Below are 16,897 nucleotides of genomic sequence, written 5' to 3' on the forward strand. Positions count from 1 at the left end.
GCATACTTAGATGGATATGGGGATGATTGCAGAGATCTGCATCCAAAAATATGTAAAAACCTAAAAGAAGGAAAAGGATGTAAGTTCGACAAAAAATGCAAATATATGCACCCTGTAGCCATGAATCATAATCAAATAAATAACCAACCAAGTAATAAAATCCAAAATAAGAAAGAAAAAACAAATAAAGAGAGAAATCAAGAATATCAGGTAAAAGAGAAAAGCAAACCACCAATGAGATATGCAGAGGTGTCAGCAAAAAATTTCAAAGCATCAGCTCCGAAATTCTACTCAAGAGATAATAACTGTATTTATTATGCAAGAGGATATTGCAGAAACGGAGAAAAATTGCAGATTCAGACACAAAATTAATAATTATGATGAAGGAAGATCAAATATTATGGAAAAGTTGGATTTTTTAATGTCAGAATTTCTGGAAATGAAAAAAAGAACAACATACCAGAACAGGAAAGAGACATGGGAAAATCCTTATTACTACCAGTATTAAATGAAGGAGAAAACACGCAAACCATCATAGTGATGAATGCGCAGGGTTTAGTTACGAGTAACTCAAAAAGAAAAATAGAGTACTTAGAAGAACTAACCCAAAATGAAAAAGAAAATAGATAAATGAATATAAGTGAAAACCTCCGGTATTCCCAAGAGACTGGGAATGATGATCAAATAAAAGGGTTCCAAACTTATAGATCAGATAGAAAAAATAGGAATCAAGGGGGAACCGCAATATATGGGAAAGACAAAAAACAAGGAAAAAATAAAAAAATATTGAGAAATATAGTAACAAATCAGAATGTGAACTAATAGCGGTAGAATTTGAATCTGAAAAATTGATGAGAACATAGTAATATATAGACCTCCTAATACTAAAGAGTTTGACTTAATAATTGAAAAATGGATGATATATGTAGAAATCACAAGGACTGGACTATCTCCTATCTGGTGACTTCAACTTTCCTTTCGTAGAATGGAAAGAACGAATAGGAGATTGTGGTTGTACTTATACATATAAAAAGAGAGTAATAGTAGTGCAGAAGATAAGAGGCAATTTGAAAAGCTATTAGATATGCTACTAGAATACAACATTCAACAAATAAATCACCTGCCAACAAGAAAGGAAAATACTTTAGACCTAGTATTTGTGAACGAGATGAATTATGTTAAAGAAATAATAGTTTATAATGCGAGCATTTCAGACCATAATGTCATAGAATTAACAGTTCATTCCAAAGCAAGTGAAAATAGAGATAAGCAAGAAATGAAAAAGTGGGAAGGATATGGAAAATACAACTTCTACAGTATATAAAATGGTCAGAAATTAATGAAGAATTAAACAAAGATTGGGATAACATTTTCGTAAGTGATGACATAAGGGTAAATACGGAGATATTATATAAAATATTGGAGAAAATAGTGGAAAAATATATACCGAAGAAGAAAAGTAACATCATTCATGCATACCAAGAGACAGAAGGATCTTGTTCCAGAAAATCAGAAAGTGGAAAAAAGGTCTTGCAAAAGAAAAAAATGCATGGAAAGTTATAGAACTAAAAAAGTAAGATAGAAAATGCAGAACAAAAGATTTATCAATCAAAAGAAAATGAAAAACGGGACTTGGAAGAAAAAACCCTATTAAATATCAAGCAAAACCCCAAACTATTATACTCATATGCGAAGAAGATGAATAAAAAGAAGAATAGAAATAGGCCCTCTGAGAATTGAAGGGAGATTAACGAATGAAAAAAAAGGAAATTTGCACATACTGGCAGAACGATATAAGAGAGAATTCACCCCTAGAATAGATAATGAAGATAATGATATAGAAGTAAGGGATGAAAATAGTGAATATTTAGCTGACATAGATATTAATGAAGCTGATATTGTGCAGGCTATTAATGAAATTAAAAATGGAGCTGCTGCAGGGCCTGATGGAATTCCTGCTATTTTGTTAAAGAAAGTAGTTCATTCTATCGCAAAGCCACTTGCAATATTATTAAGACAAAGTGTAGATACAGGCAAGATATATGATGAGCACAAATTAGCATATATTTACCCCTACTTTCAAAAGTGGATCAAGACTAGAGGCAAGTAATTATAGGCCTGTGAGTCTAACATCACATATTATGAAAGTGTATGAAAGGGTAATGAAGAAAAATATTATGAAACATTTAATAAAAAATAATTTGTTTAATAAAGGACAACATGGTTTCGTACCCGGAAAAAGTACACAAACCCAACTGTTAGTCCACCGTGAGAACATATTCAAAAATATGAAAAGCGGAAATGAAACAGATGTGGTTTATTTAGACTTTGCAAAAGCTTTTGATAAAGTAGACCATAATATATTAGCGAAGAAAATTAGAATACACAATATCGTGGATAAAGTAGGAAGATGGTTAAAAGAATTTTTACACAACAGAAAACAGATAGTTATTGCAAACGACGAGAAATCGGATGAAGCCAAGGTAATATCCGGTGTGCCGCAAGGTACGGTGTTAGCTGCAATACTGTTTGTTATTATGATTGAAGACATAGACAATAATTTTAAGGATTCGGTAGTGAGTAGTTTCGCAGATGACACAAGAATAAGTAGAGAAATTACTTGTGATGAAGATAGGAACGCTCTACAAAGAGACCTTAACAAAGTATATGATTGGGCAGAGGTAAATAGGATGGTATTTAACTCTGATAAATTTGAATCAATAAATTATGGAGACAGAGAAAGAAAGCTATATGCATATAAGGGACCTAATAATGAGACCATCACAAATAAGGAAGCAGTTAAAGACCTTGGTGTGATGATGAATAGGAACATGTTATGCAATGATCAAATAGCAACTCTGTTGGCAAAATGTAAAGCAAAAAAAAAAACAAAAAATGGGAATGTTGTTACGGCACTTCAAAACAAGAAAAGCTGAACACATGATTATGCTTTATAAAACATATGTTCGTAGTCCACTTGAATATTGCAATATGATATGGTACCCACACTATCAAAAGGATATTGCACAAATAGAGAGTGTACAAAGGTCCTTTACAGCTAGAATAGAAGAAGTTAAGGACCTAGACTACTGGGAAAGACTACAATTCTTAAAATTATATAGTCTAGAAAGGAGAAGAGAACGCTACATGATAATTCAGGCATGGAAACAGATAGAAGGAATAGCAGAAAATATCATGGAACTAAAAAATATCAGAAAGAGCAAGCAGAGGTAGATTAATAGTGCCCAAAACTATACCAGGAAAAATAAGGAAAGCACACAGGACATTAATCCACTACGCACCAGCATCGATAATGCAGCGTCTATTCAATGCGTTGCCAGCTCATCTGAGGAATATATCAGGAGTGAGCGTAGATGTGTTTAAGAATAAGCTCGACAAATATCTAAACTGCATCCCAGACCATCCAAGATTGGAAGATGCAAAATATACCGGAAGAAGTACTAGCAACTCTCTGGTAGACATTAGAGGTGCCTCACACTGAGGGACCTGGGGCAACCCGAACAAGAAATGTAAGGTCTGTAAGGTAAGGTAAGCATTGCCATATCTGCATCTAAGTCCATGGGGAGGAAGAAGCAATTATAATTTTGTGTTAGTAGCCTTGGATTAACCCATTCCATTAAAAGACCTCTAGGTCAACACAAGGAACAATGGATATCTCCCCAAAACGAAGCATCACTTCACAAACAAATGAAGTTCAATATAATGTCTATAAATATTTCTCCAAAGAAATAACCCAAGATAGAGCTTTAGCTCATTATGGAACTGCTACAAAACTGACAGCAGAAGCAACAGGATTTGGTGAGAGAACTTTCGTGAATTTTGCCAAATAACTGGGCCCCGATTCTTTCTAGATGTTAGTGAAAGAGATGGTCTAACTCTTAGGCTAAGCCAGCAAACCCCAAGTAAATGTCGAGAGAAAATGGTGATAATTCAACAATTAATACAAAAAATACACTATTATTTACCCTACTGTTTACATTATCATAATAATGAGACACAAATAGCAATTCTCCCTTGAATGATGCCATGTGGTCCTTGCGGGACATGTGGTAGAACTCAAACAAGGTGATACGCATTAAACGGAGCAATCAAAAATACAGATGTGAGCCACAGAACGAGTTTTTCAAAGTTATGAAACACTGCTTATGAAACTGCACATGGCTGAATTGATGCAAACTAATGAAATTAAGGCCTAACATGAGTACACGATCCTAACAACGTATCTGGCTATGGACCTGAGGTGCCAAGGCTTCGCCCTACTTGTATGGATGTCTAGAGAGGAAGGCTGAGAAACCCGCTCCCAGGTCCGGAGTCACCTTGGGTTAAATTACTCTTTATTGTAATCCAAGAATGCTAAAACTTATAGTTATTTAATCAAATTTACGCCAGTTGTAATCCAAAATTAGATACAATTATTATTGTTCACAAAGTTCATGTGACTCAGCAAACTTTAGGATATTCTTGACAGACAATGAATTACACATAAGGAAGAACCAACACTCCTACTGCCTGACTTACTCTCTAGCCACGTCGAGACTGCAGGTGGATTTATGTTGGAAAAAACGGAGCTCATGTTTTTTGCGATATCCTCCATGCCCATAAAATTGGGGGGAACCGACCACAAGGGAAGGTCCAGTTAGGTGAAACAGGGAGGGGGGACCCTGCCATGGCCTATCATCATCCGCAGCACTATTAGACGAGGCTAGATCATGACAAGCAGTGTCAATGACATATTAGAGTGATCACTCTCAAATTAAAGGTTATTACATCATGGGAAATGATATAAAAAATTACAATGAATACATCTGTGATCCGCCCAGGCTGGATACATGAGATGCAGCCCAACAGAAGATGTATACTGAAAAAAAACCTACACCCTCAACTCCCTTCTAGACACCACTCTTTCAGGGTTCACCTCTACATCAGTAAAGAATATATTACACTTCATCGTTTCTTACCTACTCCAACATTTTCTGTCTCTGGGAGACAGTGGCTCTTCTTTTTGGTCTTGTATCTCACTCATTACCAATGCACACTTTTTATCTCAAATACTTTCCTGCGCTAATTCACCCAACTCGAGCTAATCAGTTTGTTGAGAAAAACCACTCTCATTTCCACTCAAACCACTTTGTGTGGTGTCCTCTGACCCAATTCTGTCTTTGTAGCCTACTTCTGCTGCTTCGCCTATGTCTCCTTCGTCGTCGTCGTCGTCGTCGTTCTCGTCGTCTTCGTTGTGGGTGTTCACTTCAAGGGGCACAATATGTTCAATGGTCCTAGTTTTGATAAATGAACCATGAGTTTTAGAATCTTTGGATTACAAAAAAACAGACATCCAATCCGAGGTGACACAGGGCCGGGCCAGGGGCTGTGGGGCCTTCCTCTTTGACACCCGACAAGATAGGGTAAATCCATGTCACCTCGAGTCCATACCCAGATTTGTAAACTCCATATCGTGACGTGTACTCATTTCAAGAGTAGATTTTTCATCAATCTGAATTAGTTATTCAGTGTTATGTAGCTTGTTCATATATTGCAGTTTTGAGTTCTTTCATATATTCAGTAGCGACCACATGGTCTCATTTGGTCTGGAATTCCCTCAGTGTTTTGTTGAAGTGTCCTGTAAACATTTAATTCTAAATAGTAAAGTAAGTAAGGGTATATTTTTGTGATAAAATTTGTAAAATTTTAAGGTTTCCTACCTTAGTATAGGAGCTACTTTAGTATAGGCCCTCACTTTCAGTAGGAACACCTGGAAAGAACCGGGGCCCAGTCATGGGGCAGAATTTGCGACAATCTATGAATCATAAATCAAAGAGCCTCTCGTTCCTAGTGTAACTTAAAATAATATAACACAATTAAACTATGGGCTAAAATAACTAAACTTAATCAATTCTATACTTACATTTAGAAATAAAAGAACTCTGAGAGAGAGAGAGAGAGCAATACGTAAAATATATAAGAAAGAACCAAAGAAACAAACGACCCTAATCATTAATGGAATTGATGTGAAAAAAAGAAAATCAAACAAAAAACACACAGTCCAAAATTATGAGCTGCCATTTAAAGCAGGAAGAGAGAGTCCCCTGGTGATAGTTCATATCTAAATTTCGTTTAATCTATGCTCACGTATCTTCATTGATAATGATAACGTTTCTGAAATAAGTTACCCTTGAACTCCGTTGTTTACGATAGAAACAATAACAGGAAATAGCAAAGAAGCTTAAAATCGAAAAACGGTGATAATTATGTCAACAGCGTAAAGCGATTTGGGAGGGGGGGACCATTTCAATGACTTCCTTGGTTCACCTGTAATAATGGCTCTCTCTCTCTCTCTCTCTCTCTCTCTCTCTCTCTCTCTCTCTCTCTCTCATGAGCTTTCTTCCCGTTATCGATTGACTAAGATCCCGGCTATCCTCATCGACAGGGAAAGTGCTCTTCTCATTAATCCAACAAATGTCGATTTTTTTTTGTTCGCTGCGCAGTATAGCACAGACTACCCTTTCGTTTATTGTAGGACAACAATCGAGTGGCAGAGCTGAGCTAAAGTCGATTAATACAGTGGTGTGAAATGTATAAAAATCATACACTACACAATTATATATTTTGAACAACAATGATGTATAATATTGATCCTGGTGAATGTGGGTAGGTAACAATTGTGTTTACATGTCATATGCAGGTGTGACAAACGACGCGGGTGGTATTTGAGATGCTCGCGTCCTTTGACAGATATGACCTGCCTTGTCTCCAGCTGGCTGTATACCTTCCGCCTTCACCGAATCTGGTGGGTGTGGAGGTTGGAATATTAGTTTTGAAAATAGGGCCACGGGATTATCCAAAGTTCTGACGGTCTCCAGTTCCTTCTTTCACTGACAATGGCGGATTTTGGAATCTTCCTTTATCAGTGGCTGCACATAGGATTTCCATTTTCCCTCTGACTTTTGTCTGCTATCACCAATCAAACAGCGAATTGGAAGCTGTCAGAGGGGCACGGGGTAATTCAAGGCCCTATTCCCAAGGTAGTATTCCAGCGTTCCAGTACAGAAAACTCAATGCAGATGGCAGGTAAACGAGAGCAGAAAACAACAACCGGTCATTTGCGTCAAAAGGAATCGGGCCTCTAAGATACCACCTACGTCGTCTGTCACACCTGCTTCATGCGCCATGCAAATACAATTGTCACCAACCAAATGTCCATATTCTGATATATCATATATATATATATATATATATATATATATATATATATATATATATATATACATACATATATATATATATATATAAGTTCGCGCCCAAGTACAGGTAAATCTATTATCGAGAAAAAATTCCCTTTTGGTTAAGCATATATGAAAATATATTAATTCCGAGGTAGAGTGAATTAGATATTAAAGGACATTGTAGCTCGATATATATATATATATATATATATATATATATATATATATATATATGAATAACTTGATCACGAAGTAAATAAAACGTGATGCTATGTATAAATAAATAAAGGTTTTTGCCAGGAAGGAAAAACTGAAAAAGCGAGATAGCCTAGTACTTTCGGTCCTGTTCAGACCCTTTAGTAAAGGTCTTGAACAGGACCCGAAAGTACTCGGCTATCTCGCTTTTTAATTTTTTCCTTCGTGGCAAAATCCTTTATATATATATATATATATATATATATATATATATATATATATATGTATACACTCAGACACACAAGCGCACACACTCTCTCTCTCTCTCGCGCTTTGTGTGTCTGAGTGTATACATATATATATTATTATATTATTTATATATATAATATATATATATATATATATATATATAATATATATATATATATATATATAAAGGTTTTTGCACGAAGGAAAAAATGAAAAAGCGAGATAGCCGAGTACTTTCGGTCCTGTTCAGACGGTCTGAACAGGACCGAAAGTACTCGGCTATCTCGCTTTTTCATTTTTTCCTTCGTGGCAAAAACCTTTATTTATACATAGCATCACGTTTTATATACCTCGTGATCAAGTGTGTTTGAGTGTATATAATTTACTTATTTTTTATATTTTGAGTGTATATAATTTACTTATTTTTTTATATTTTGCTACTGCTCCAGTAAAGAAATTAACTCAGTTTCCTTCATTTGCAATAAAATGATTAGCAACGCAGGAACAAGAGAAGAGTTGGGGCCTGGTATTATCGGTGAGGTTTCGTTTAAGCAATGAATAATCCCGGGTAGGGTGAGTAGTACTTATATTGCCCCATGTAGAGAGTACCATTTGTGTGGGACCAGGACTAATCGTTTCATAGCCCCAGCGGTATTTTCTCTTTGTCTCATTTGGCTGATCACCATTCGGAAAATGGAGACAAGCTTTGAGTAAAAGGCGAGTGGGAAATAGATAACGAATATGAGAATACTGGGAAATTTTCTGACGACAGACAATTGTCAGGATGTCTAGTAGTCCTTTTTGCAATAGCCTTTGCTGCTTAGGCCAAAAATAACAAAAGAATTCACCACTTGTAGACAGCAAACGTATAATTTGCTAGAATAATTTTCACAGGTGAAGGAGAAGCTCAGGGGGAACAACTATGTCTCCTTTTATTCATTTAACCTGGACCCATATAAATTATTTACCTTATTATATGGCACAAAAAGATAGTCTGGTTTTTCTTAGTGTTGATTTATTATTTGGCAGCAGCTGTACTAATCAAGAAAAATAAATACCTCCCATCCTTACAGTTTGTATGCTCTCTCTCTCTTTCTCTCTCTCTCTCACACACACACACACACACACACACAGAAAGACTTTCCCGGTAAGTAACACGGCATTGCCAGTGTTATGGAAGTGTTGGAAATATTTATTTCCTCTGAATAGTAGTCTTAAAAAAATTTTGTAACAAATAATGTAGATGATATTTGAGAGGAATTCCTATATATATCTAAAAAATATATGTTTCTTGAATAGGTAAAATTCCTATCTATTTCCAAGAATGTATAATAAGCTATTAAAAGTTATTCAATGTCGCTTAAATATAAAGCATGATTAACTTAAACTACTAAATATATTCGTAAATCACCCGTAGTCGAGAGAGTTTTATAAGTCTATGTGTATGTCTGAATGGTAAAATCGAGGCAAAACAAATGCTCATGCTAGTCTTATGTAAGAGCTCCCACAGCGTTGATAAATCAATCATTTTAAAACTGCGTATGGTATTCCTTGTCGACTGGGTGATGAGTTATTGCTAAAAATATCTTTCAGAAATGGGGTTAATATACTATCAGTGATGTGCTTATGTACAACCATTATTGTAATTGTGCCTACTGAAATGTTTTTTTTTTTTTGTTTTTTTTACAATTATAGGGAATATATCTTGGTAAAAATCTTTATTCAACCCCCGTCTTTCTCTCTCTCTCTCTCTCTCTCTCTCTCTCTCTCTCTCTCTCTCTCTCTCTCTCTCTCTCTCTCAATGATAATAAATCTAAATTTCTTTGGAATAGTAAACGGAAATATAAAAATGATCAACATTTTCATGACTAGTTTTCGGACGGATATGCTAATCATTTTCAACTGTAATATTCAACTGTGATGTATAATTGTATTTCGCGGATTCAAAGCGAAAAAAAAAACAAAAACAAAAAAAACTCATCCGCAATCAGTGAAGTGCTCCTACCTCTGGCAACAGTAAACCCTGATATGTAGTACATATCCTATGTTTGTTTATTTGTAATGTTACATTAATTACATTTTATATATATATTATAGATGGCTACTATCAAAATTTTATCATAAAACTAAAACAGATTAATTTGAGGGAAAACAACAAAGAAACGCGCTATTACAATGATTGTTTACGTTTTCGTGCGTCTGGTAGCCTACTCCAGATGACTCCCGTCTGAAAACCCTCCTCACAATTGTTTAATGAATTTTAGTCTGATTTCTTAGACATTTAATGAGCTTTTTTGAGATCACCGTTGCTTTTAGCGTTCAGTAATTTTCTATCTGTGATGAAGGTTCAGGTGTTTGGCTGTCGTGAGATAACTAGTTTTTCGTTCGAATTACCAATGGAAAGGCTTTCCCATGTTCAGCATTGTTATTATTATCCAGACAAGTGTTGAAGAGGCCATTGCTCTTTCTCGATTTTTCACCCTTTTCCCATTCTGTTTTAAACTTTATGATCGGAACTAGAGAATTTAGCCTATTGAAAAAACCATACCTGGGGAGATTTCAGTGAATTTTTTAAAACACAAAACGGGTATTACTCAAATGGTCAGATCATTAAGCACATTACATAAGCAGCATAATTATTTGAATAGTCTAAACTGCATAAAAAAAAAAATGTCTTCAATCATTATATTAAAGAAAGTCAGTAAAATATGAGGCAAATGACCTCAATAACACACACATACACACACACACACACACACACACACACACACACACATATATATATATATATTATATATATATATATATATATATATATTATATATATATATATATATAAGATATATAGTATATATATAATATAATTTAATATATATATTTATATATATAGTATTTATGTATATAATATAATATATATATATATATAATATATATATACATATTATTCTTTTGAGGAGTAGATGACTCGAAATACTGCGCACAATAGAAATAGAACCCTGGTGCGTTGAAGCGACGCCTTTTCCAAACCCTGTATTGATGTCATTTTCATCTTCTAAGGCGGAAGCCAAGCTAAAATAACGCAACATAATATAACTGATGAGTTGTAATTGAAGGTAAGAAAAATAATTGGAGAAATACTGAACAGAAGACCAAAGATTTTTGAAATTTAGTTTTGCCTCGTACTGAGAGAGAAATCATTCCAAAGAAGAACGCTAAAGTCTTTATTCATATACGAGAGAGGATCATTTGTCAACTTATACTCCTGCGCTTGCATTCATAGCAGTGCGTTTTTATTTTTTTCGTGTTTTTTTTTTTATAAAATTTCATTTATTATTATTATTACATTATTATTTTGGTGCAGTAAGGTAGGAGACCCTCTTTCCAGCATGTTTCATCGAAGGAGATTGCTGCGTCAGTTGCATTGATTCTAGTAAAATCCTTTTCTATTCTTCTTATTGCGGCTTTTTCATTGTTACTTAGATTGACGAACCTGGTCTACATTATGCGTAGATTAACGCAATTTGAGGGAAATAAGGAAAATAGTTAAAGGCCGATGTTTCTTTTGGTTTCGACCAGATATTCTCAAGGTTGTGGCTTTGAGTCGACTTATGATGGATTTTTTTTTTTTTTTTTTTAAGATTAAGACATCCTTGTGGTAGCAAGGGCTCTTGTTCCTCGAACAGCCCATAATTGGATCGATCTGCGAAATACAAAAGCAGTGCTTTTGGCGGTTAGTTGGTGAGGTGAAAGAGGGTGACAGGCAGGATTGCAGCCCCTTTGAACCTTATGCTAATCATCAGTAGGAGACCCAGCCTGGTAGGAGAGGGCTGAGTAGGAAGTGGAAGCGACCTTATGTTTGAGGGAAAGGTGGCCTAAAAATATGTAATAATAAATAAAATAAAATAAAATAAAATAGACAATAAGAATCATAATAATTCATAACGATACTAATGATAAAAACAAATAACCGAAAGGGAATTACAAAAATAATAACAACGTAAATAATAAGATAAACGGGGGGATGGGGGGGTATAGATATATATATATATATATATATATACATATATATATATACATTATATATATATATATATATATGTATGTATATATATATGTTCCTCTTTTATAACTTTTAATTTTGATTATATATATTTCATGAATGTATGAGTATGTGCATGGATATGTGGGTATATGTATACATGTGTGTGTGTATATATATATATATATATATATATATATATATATATATATATATATATATATATATATATATACGTATATATATATATATATATATATATATATATATATATAATATATATATATATATATATATATACATATATATTTGATAGACAAATACCTGGAGGCAGGATTTATATATGAAGTAAAAGATCCAAAAATTGAAGGATACTACATGCCGCATTTCGGCATTAAAAAAGATAGCCGCATGAGCCCCCTTAGAATCGTATTCAATGCCTCATCCAAAGCTAAGAATAATAAATCCTTAAATGAATGCCTGTTACCTGGGCCTAATTTAGTAGAGTTGGCCTATAATTTGCTTCTAAAGTTTCGAATGAATAAATACGCCATGCTTGCAGACATAAGCAAAGCATTTCATAGAGTACTATTAGATCCCCGTGATGCCAAATATACAAGATTCCTGTGGCGAGAGGTAGCAGGTCGAGCGCTGACCTTCGCTTTCAGAGTCGTGGTGTTCGGCATCACGGCTAGTCCCTTTTTGTTACAACAAGTATTGAGTCATTATTTTAGTTTAGAAGGAAGACCTGAATTAAGCAAGTCATTTTACATTGATAACTATGTTAGTACCTTTGAAACTCTGGATGAGATGAAAAAAGAACAAGAATCTGTCCATGCAATTTTGGATAAGGGCCAGAATGCCATTAGAAGGGTGGGCAACGAACAGTATAGCCTTCGATAGCGAGAGAGAGTGGAAAGAACCTGTGAATGTGAGCGAGCTCGGGCTGAGATGGGCTCGAGACATCGACTGTCTGTGTGTGAAAGAGAGTGAGAGGATTCGTGAATTGGGGGAGGGATGGGTACCTATGAAACGTAGGGTACTATCTTTGCTAGTGTCAATTTACGATCCGCTAGGTCTAGTCAGTCCTTTATTTGTTAGGGGAAAGCTGTTTCTCCAACAACTTTGGGAACAAGAGATTGGATGGGATGACGTGTTATGTAAGGAAAAGGCTAAAGAAGCGCGAGAACTGTTTAGCAGAGTTGAAATCAGTCAGTGATTTAACATTTCCTAGAGTGGCAGGAGTCAGAAGATCCGAACTCCATATATTCACCGATGCCAGTAGTAGGGCATACGGTGCTGTAGCGTATGTCAGAGATAAAGAAAGTAACATAAGATTACTCACCAGTATAATGAGAATCACTCCGAAAGGGATGCTCAAAATCACCATCCCTAAATTAGAACTTTTAGCTTTGCTGCTAGGTTGTAGGCTAGCGAAAACGATTAAAGGGCTAATAGAGCCACAAGAGATTAGTATCTGGTCAGATAGCAAAGTTGCATTAGCCTGGGTGGCATCCCCGGATGCCAAAAACAACAAAAATATCTTTATATCTAACCGTGTGGCGGAAGTTGTTTTTCTTCGCCAGATTTGTGATTTCAGTGTGAAGTATGTGCCCAGCAAACAGAATCCTGCTGATATCTTGTCTAAGGGCGCAACAATCCAGCAATTGCAGCAGAACCCTCTTTGGCGCCAGGGTCCAGAGTTCTTGGGAATCCCAGGAGAGCCTGTTCCTTTCAAAGAGGCAGATCTAACGAATATCAGAACCATGGTAGCAGGGGTGCAGGAACTGAGGGAAGAAACAAGGTCTATTCCCCCAGGAGGGATATGGGAACTACTACTCAGGGAGGTTGAGTTCCGAATTTTGATTAGAGTAACCAGATTAGTGTTAAAGTTTGCAAAAGTGAAAAGGGATCCTTTTCGAGCTCTTGTCTTATTAGAGCAAAGATTCTATTTACCTACTGTGTATGCATATTTGGAGGGTGAGGTCAGACCCCCTCATGAGATATTGAATTTCGTGAGTCAATTAAATTTAATTATAGTAGATAAATTGATTTGCACTAGGGGACGAGTGTCCCAAATTGAAGAGATGAAACATTTGATTCTTTTGCCTGCTAAGGGACACTTAGTCAGAGCATACTTAAAGTATTTGCATTGTTTACACCTCCATTGTAATGTCAATACGCTAATGGCGATTTTTCGACAGAAATGCTGGACGCCGGGCCTGAGGTCTATTGCTAAGCAAGTTGTACGGAAGTGTCCAGAGTGCGTGCTAGCCTTCCAACTGCTGATGAGACAACCACCACCACCCCCCCTACCGAAGGAAAGGATCACCTTGCAGAAACCATTTGCCGCAGTCGGCGTGGACCACACCGCAGCCATACAAACAGAAACGCGACTAGGCTATATCCTCATCGTGATGTGCATGGCCACCAGGGCCGTGTATTTAGATTTCTGCCCCTCCTTGGAAGCGGAGGAATTTGTTCTAGCTCTTCGAAGATTCAGTGCTACGCATGGAGCCCCGACCTTAATCACTTCTGATAACCACCAAACGTTCAAGACGGCCAGCAACCTCCTTCAGGGACTTTATGAAGAGGATGAAGTCCAGCAGTTCCTGAGGAGGACTAGCGTAGAATGGCGATTTCAAACCCCTGTGCGCCGTGGAAAGGCGGTTTTTTCGAACGTCTGATTGGTGTTACGAAGCGTGCCCTTCAGATTGCCCTCGGGAGAAAGTATCTGCCGGAGGCCTACGTATTAACTCTAGTGAAAGAGGCGGAGACGGTAGTTAATAATAGGCCGTTGATGTATAGCGGTGACAAGTCCGAGGACGAGGTCCTCACCCCCTCTCATTTAGTGCTAGGTCACTTAATTAACTTAATGGCACCTGTTTTGCTAGATGAAGACCTTATTGCTACCTTCACCTCCCGGAGGCTACGGGATCGATATCTAAAGCTAACAGACACTTTGAAAGCCTTCCGGGAGAGGTGGAGGAAGGAGTACCTAAGTGCCCTAAGAGCCTGACACGATTGTCAGTCTGGGGAACCCACCAAGCTGCACCCCGGAGACATCGTGTTAGTAAAGCAAGAAAATCAAAAGCGGGCAACGTGGCCCCTTGGACGCATCGTGGAGACGTACCCAGACGATGACGGTGTCGTGCGTTCGGCCAAGGTATTGTTCGAAGATGTCGAGTCCCTGCGTGCTGTCAGCCACTTGGTCCCCCTGGAACTTGCCCCCTCAGATGACGATGATGGCGTTGGAGACAAACGGCGTGACGATGTTGATGATGCGTGACGACGACGGCAACGAAGAGGTCCAAGACGAGGGAGCGTACAGCCCAGCAGTAGGTGTTCCAGGAAATGTTGTGATGTCTGGGGACAACCAAGGGATGGCACTGGCTGCAACATCCGAACAACCAGCCACAAAGGTCTTGAGTGACGTAGAAGACACTGACGATATTGGTAACGATTCGAGCGATACCAATGCGGTAAGTGAGAGTGCTGAAGTGAATGATACTGAGGTATCGAGTGGTAGCGACGTTGACGTTCAGTTAGGCGGACAAAGACGTTCCGCACGCCCTTTGAGAAAGGCTGCTGCTAAGCAGCACGAGTTAATGAAGCGCTTAATGGAAAGTGACTATATCTAAGTTATAGCTAGAAACAGTGAAAGAAAATGGGAAGGTCCCTTATTCTGGTAGGCAGGGAAGGTGGACCCAAGTAAGTGTAGGTGAGTTGAATCCTCAGAGGATGGAAGTGTGTCGGGTTAGCGTAAGGTAGTGGGAGCCCCCCTCTTGTGCAAACAAGTCGAGCGTTGTGCGGAGATAGCCCCCACCCTCAAGGTAAATTACCAAAATGTATATGAGTAATGAGTACTTCTTATAGAGAAGTGAAAGAGTTTTGAGGGCATGTGTCCCGTGAAAGAGTACATACTGAATCAGTTGTAATCTATGTTTCCTTAAAGGCGAATGGCCTGTCGATCTGATTATGCTTGTTGCACGAAGAATGTTGAAGGCAGAGTGCCTTATGAGTGTTCCTATTTGAATTTAAGAAATGCTTATTGAGTTGAACATATTGCTTTATAGAAGCGTGAGTTGAAGGTGAAGTGCCTAATATAGAAGTTTCTCTTGCATGTTGTATTGCATTTTGAGGCGAGTGCCTAAAGTCTATGCTTGTTGCATACAAAGTTGTACATACATGACTGTTTCCTTTTTCATGCCATTGATTGAGTAAAGGCAGATTGCCTTATGAGAGTGTATATTCATGTTTCCTTGATTGTGATTTTCCATTTATGCTTTTGATCTTATTGCAGGCCCATTGCCTATTGAGTTTCTATGCTGATTCATGCCTACCTTATGTGTATGGGTACATATATATATATAGTATATATATATATATATATATATATATTATTATATATAATATATATATCTGCCATTGATATTTTATTTGTATGTGTGACATTGATTACCCCGGGTGTAATATTGATGTATTTTTTTTTTTTGCCATGTCATGTTTATTGTGTACTCTGTTAGAGTCGCTGTGGAGCGCTACGCAGCGAGCCTGACTGAGTAGTGTAGGAGTGGTTACTCCCCCCCCCCCCCCCCCCCCCCCCGAGCTCAGTCTTTCCTGAATTGTCCAACATTTCAACGCCCCATACTTCGGGTGTGGAGTATGTCGGGAATTTCGAACTGATCATTCGAAATCCCCGCCATTTAACTTCACAAGTGTTGTGTTAAATTGGGGCAAGACTGAGGGATCTCGCGGGCAATTCATTGAGCAGAAAGCTGTCCAATACACGACAGAGTTAAGACATAATTCTTAAATGCCTGGCGGGGAAGGAGCGCGTCTTATAGTAATGAAGACGCTATGAATTTTCATTAATGAATATGATTTGCTATTCCCTAGTACGAGCTAAATTGTCTATGTAGAGATTTGGAGCCAAGGACTCAGTAGCCATTGAAGGATTTGCAGATTACGGCCTTCAGCCAGAACTTTGAGTCAATTCATTGATCCCAGATGATAACTTAACTGTCATTCTTCCCATTCATAAGTAAAGTACTTTCACTGATCTTCGTAATGCCTAAATAAGCGATGATTCCCTTCCTGAATTACAAGGATTCTGTAGTTTACGCGGGAAAGCGTAAGTTTCCTTTGAAGTAGGGCGAAGCGACGCCTCATT

General features: G+C 37.2%; 1 protein-coding gene across 1 annotated transcript; it reads left to right on the top strand.

Moving 5' to 3' along the window:
* The first annotated feature begins 12,102 nt into the window (after positions 1-12,102).
* Positions 12,103-12,627, top strand: LOC135209828 (uncharacterized). Its single transcript, XM_064242599.1, has one exon. It carries the CDS (start codon positions 12,103-12,105, stop codon positions 12,625-12,627), a length of 525 nt encoding a protein of 174 aa, XP_064098669.1.
* Positions 12,628-16,897: the final 4,270 nt, after the last annotated feature.

Source organism: Macrobrachium nipponense, chromosome 38 (genome assembly GCF_015104395.2).
Source record: "Macrobrachium nipponense isolate FS-2020 chromosome 38, ASM1510439v2, whole genome shotgun sequence".
NCBI classification, from domain to species: domain Eukaryota; kingdom Metazoa; phylum Arthropoda; class Malacostraca; order Decapoda; family Palaemonidae; genus Macrobrachium; species Macrobrachium nipponense.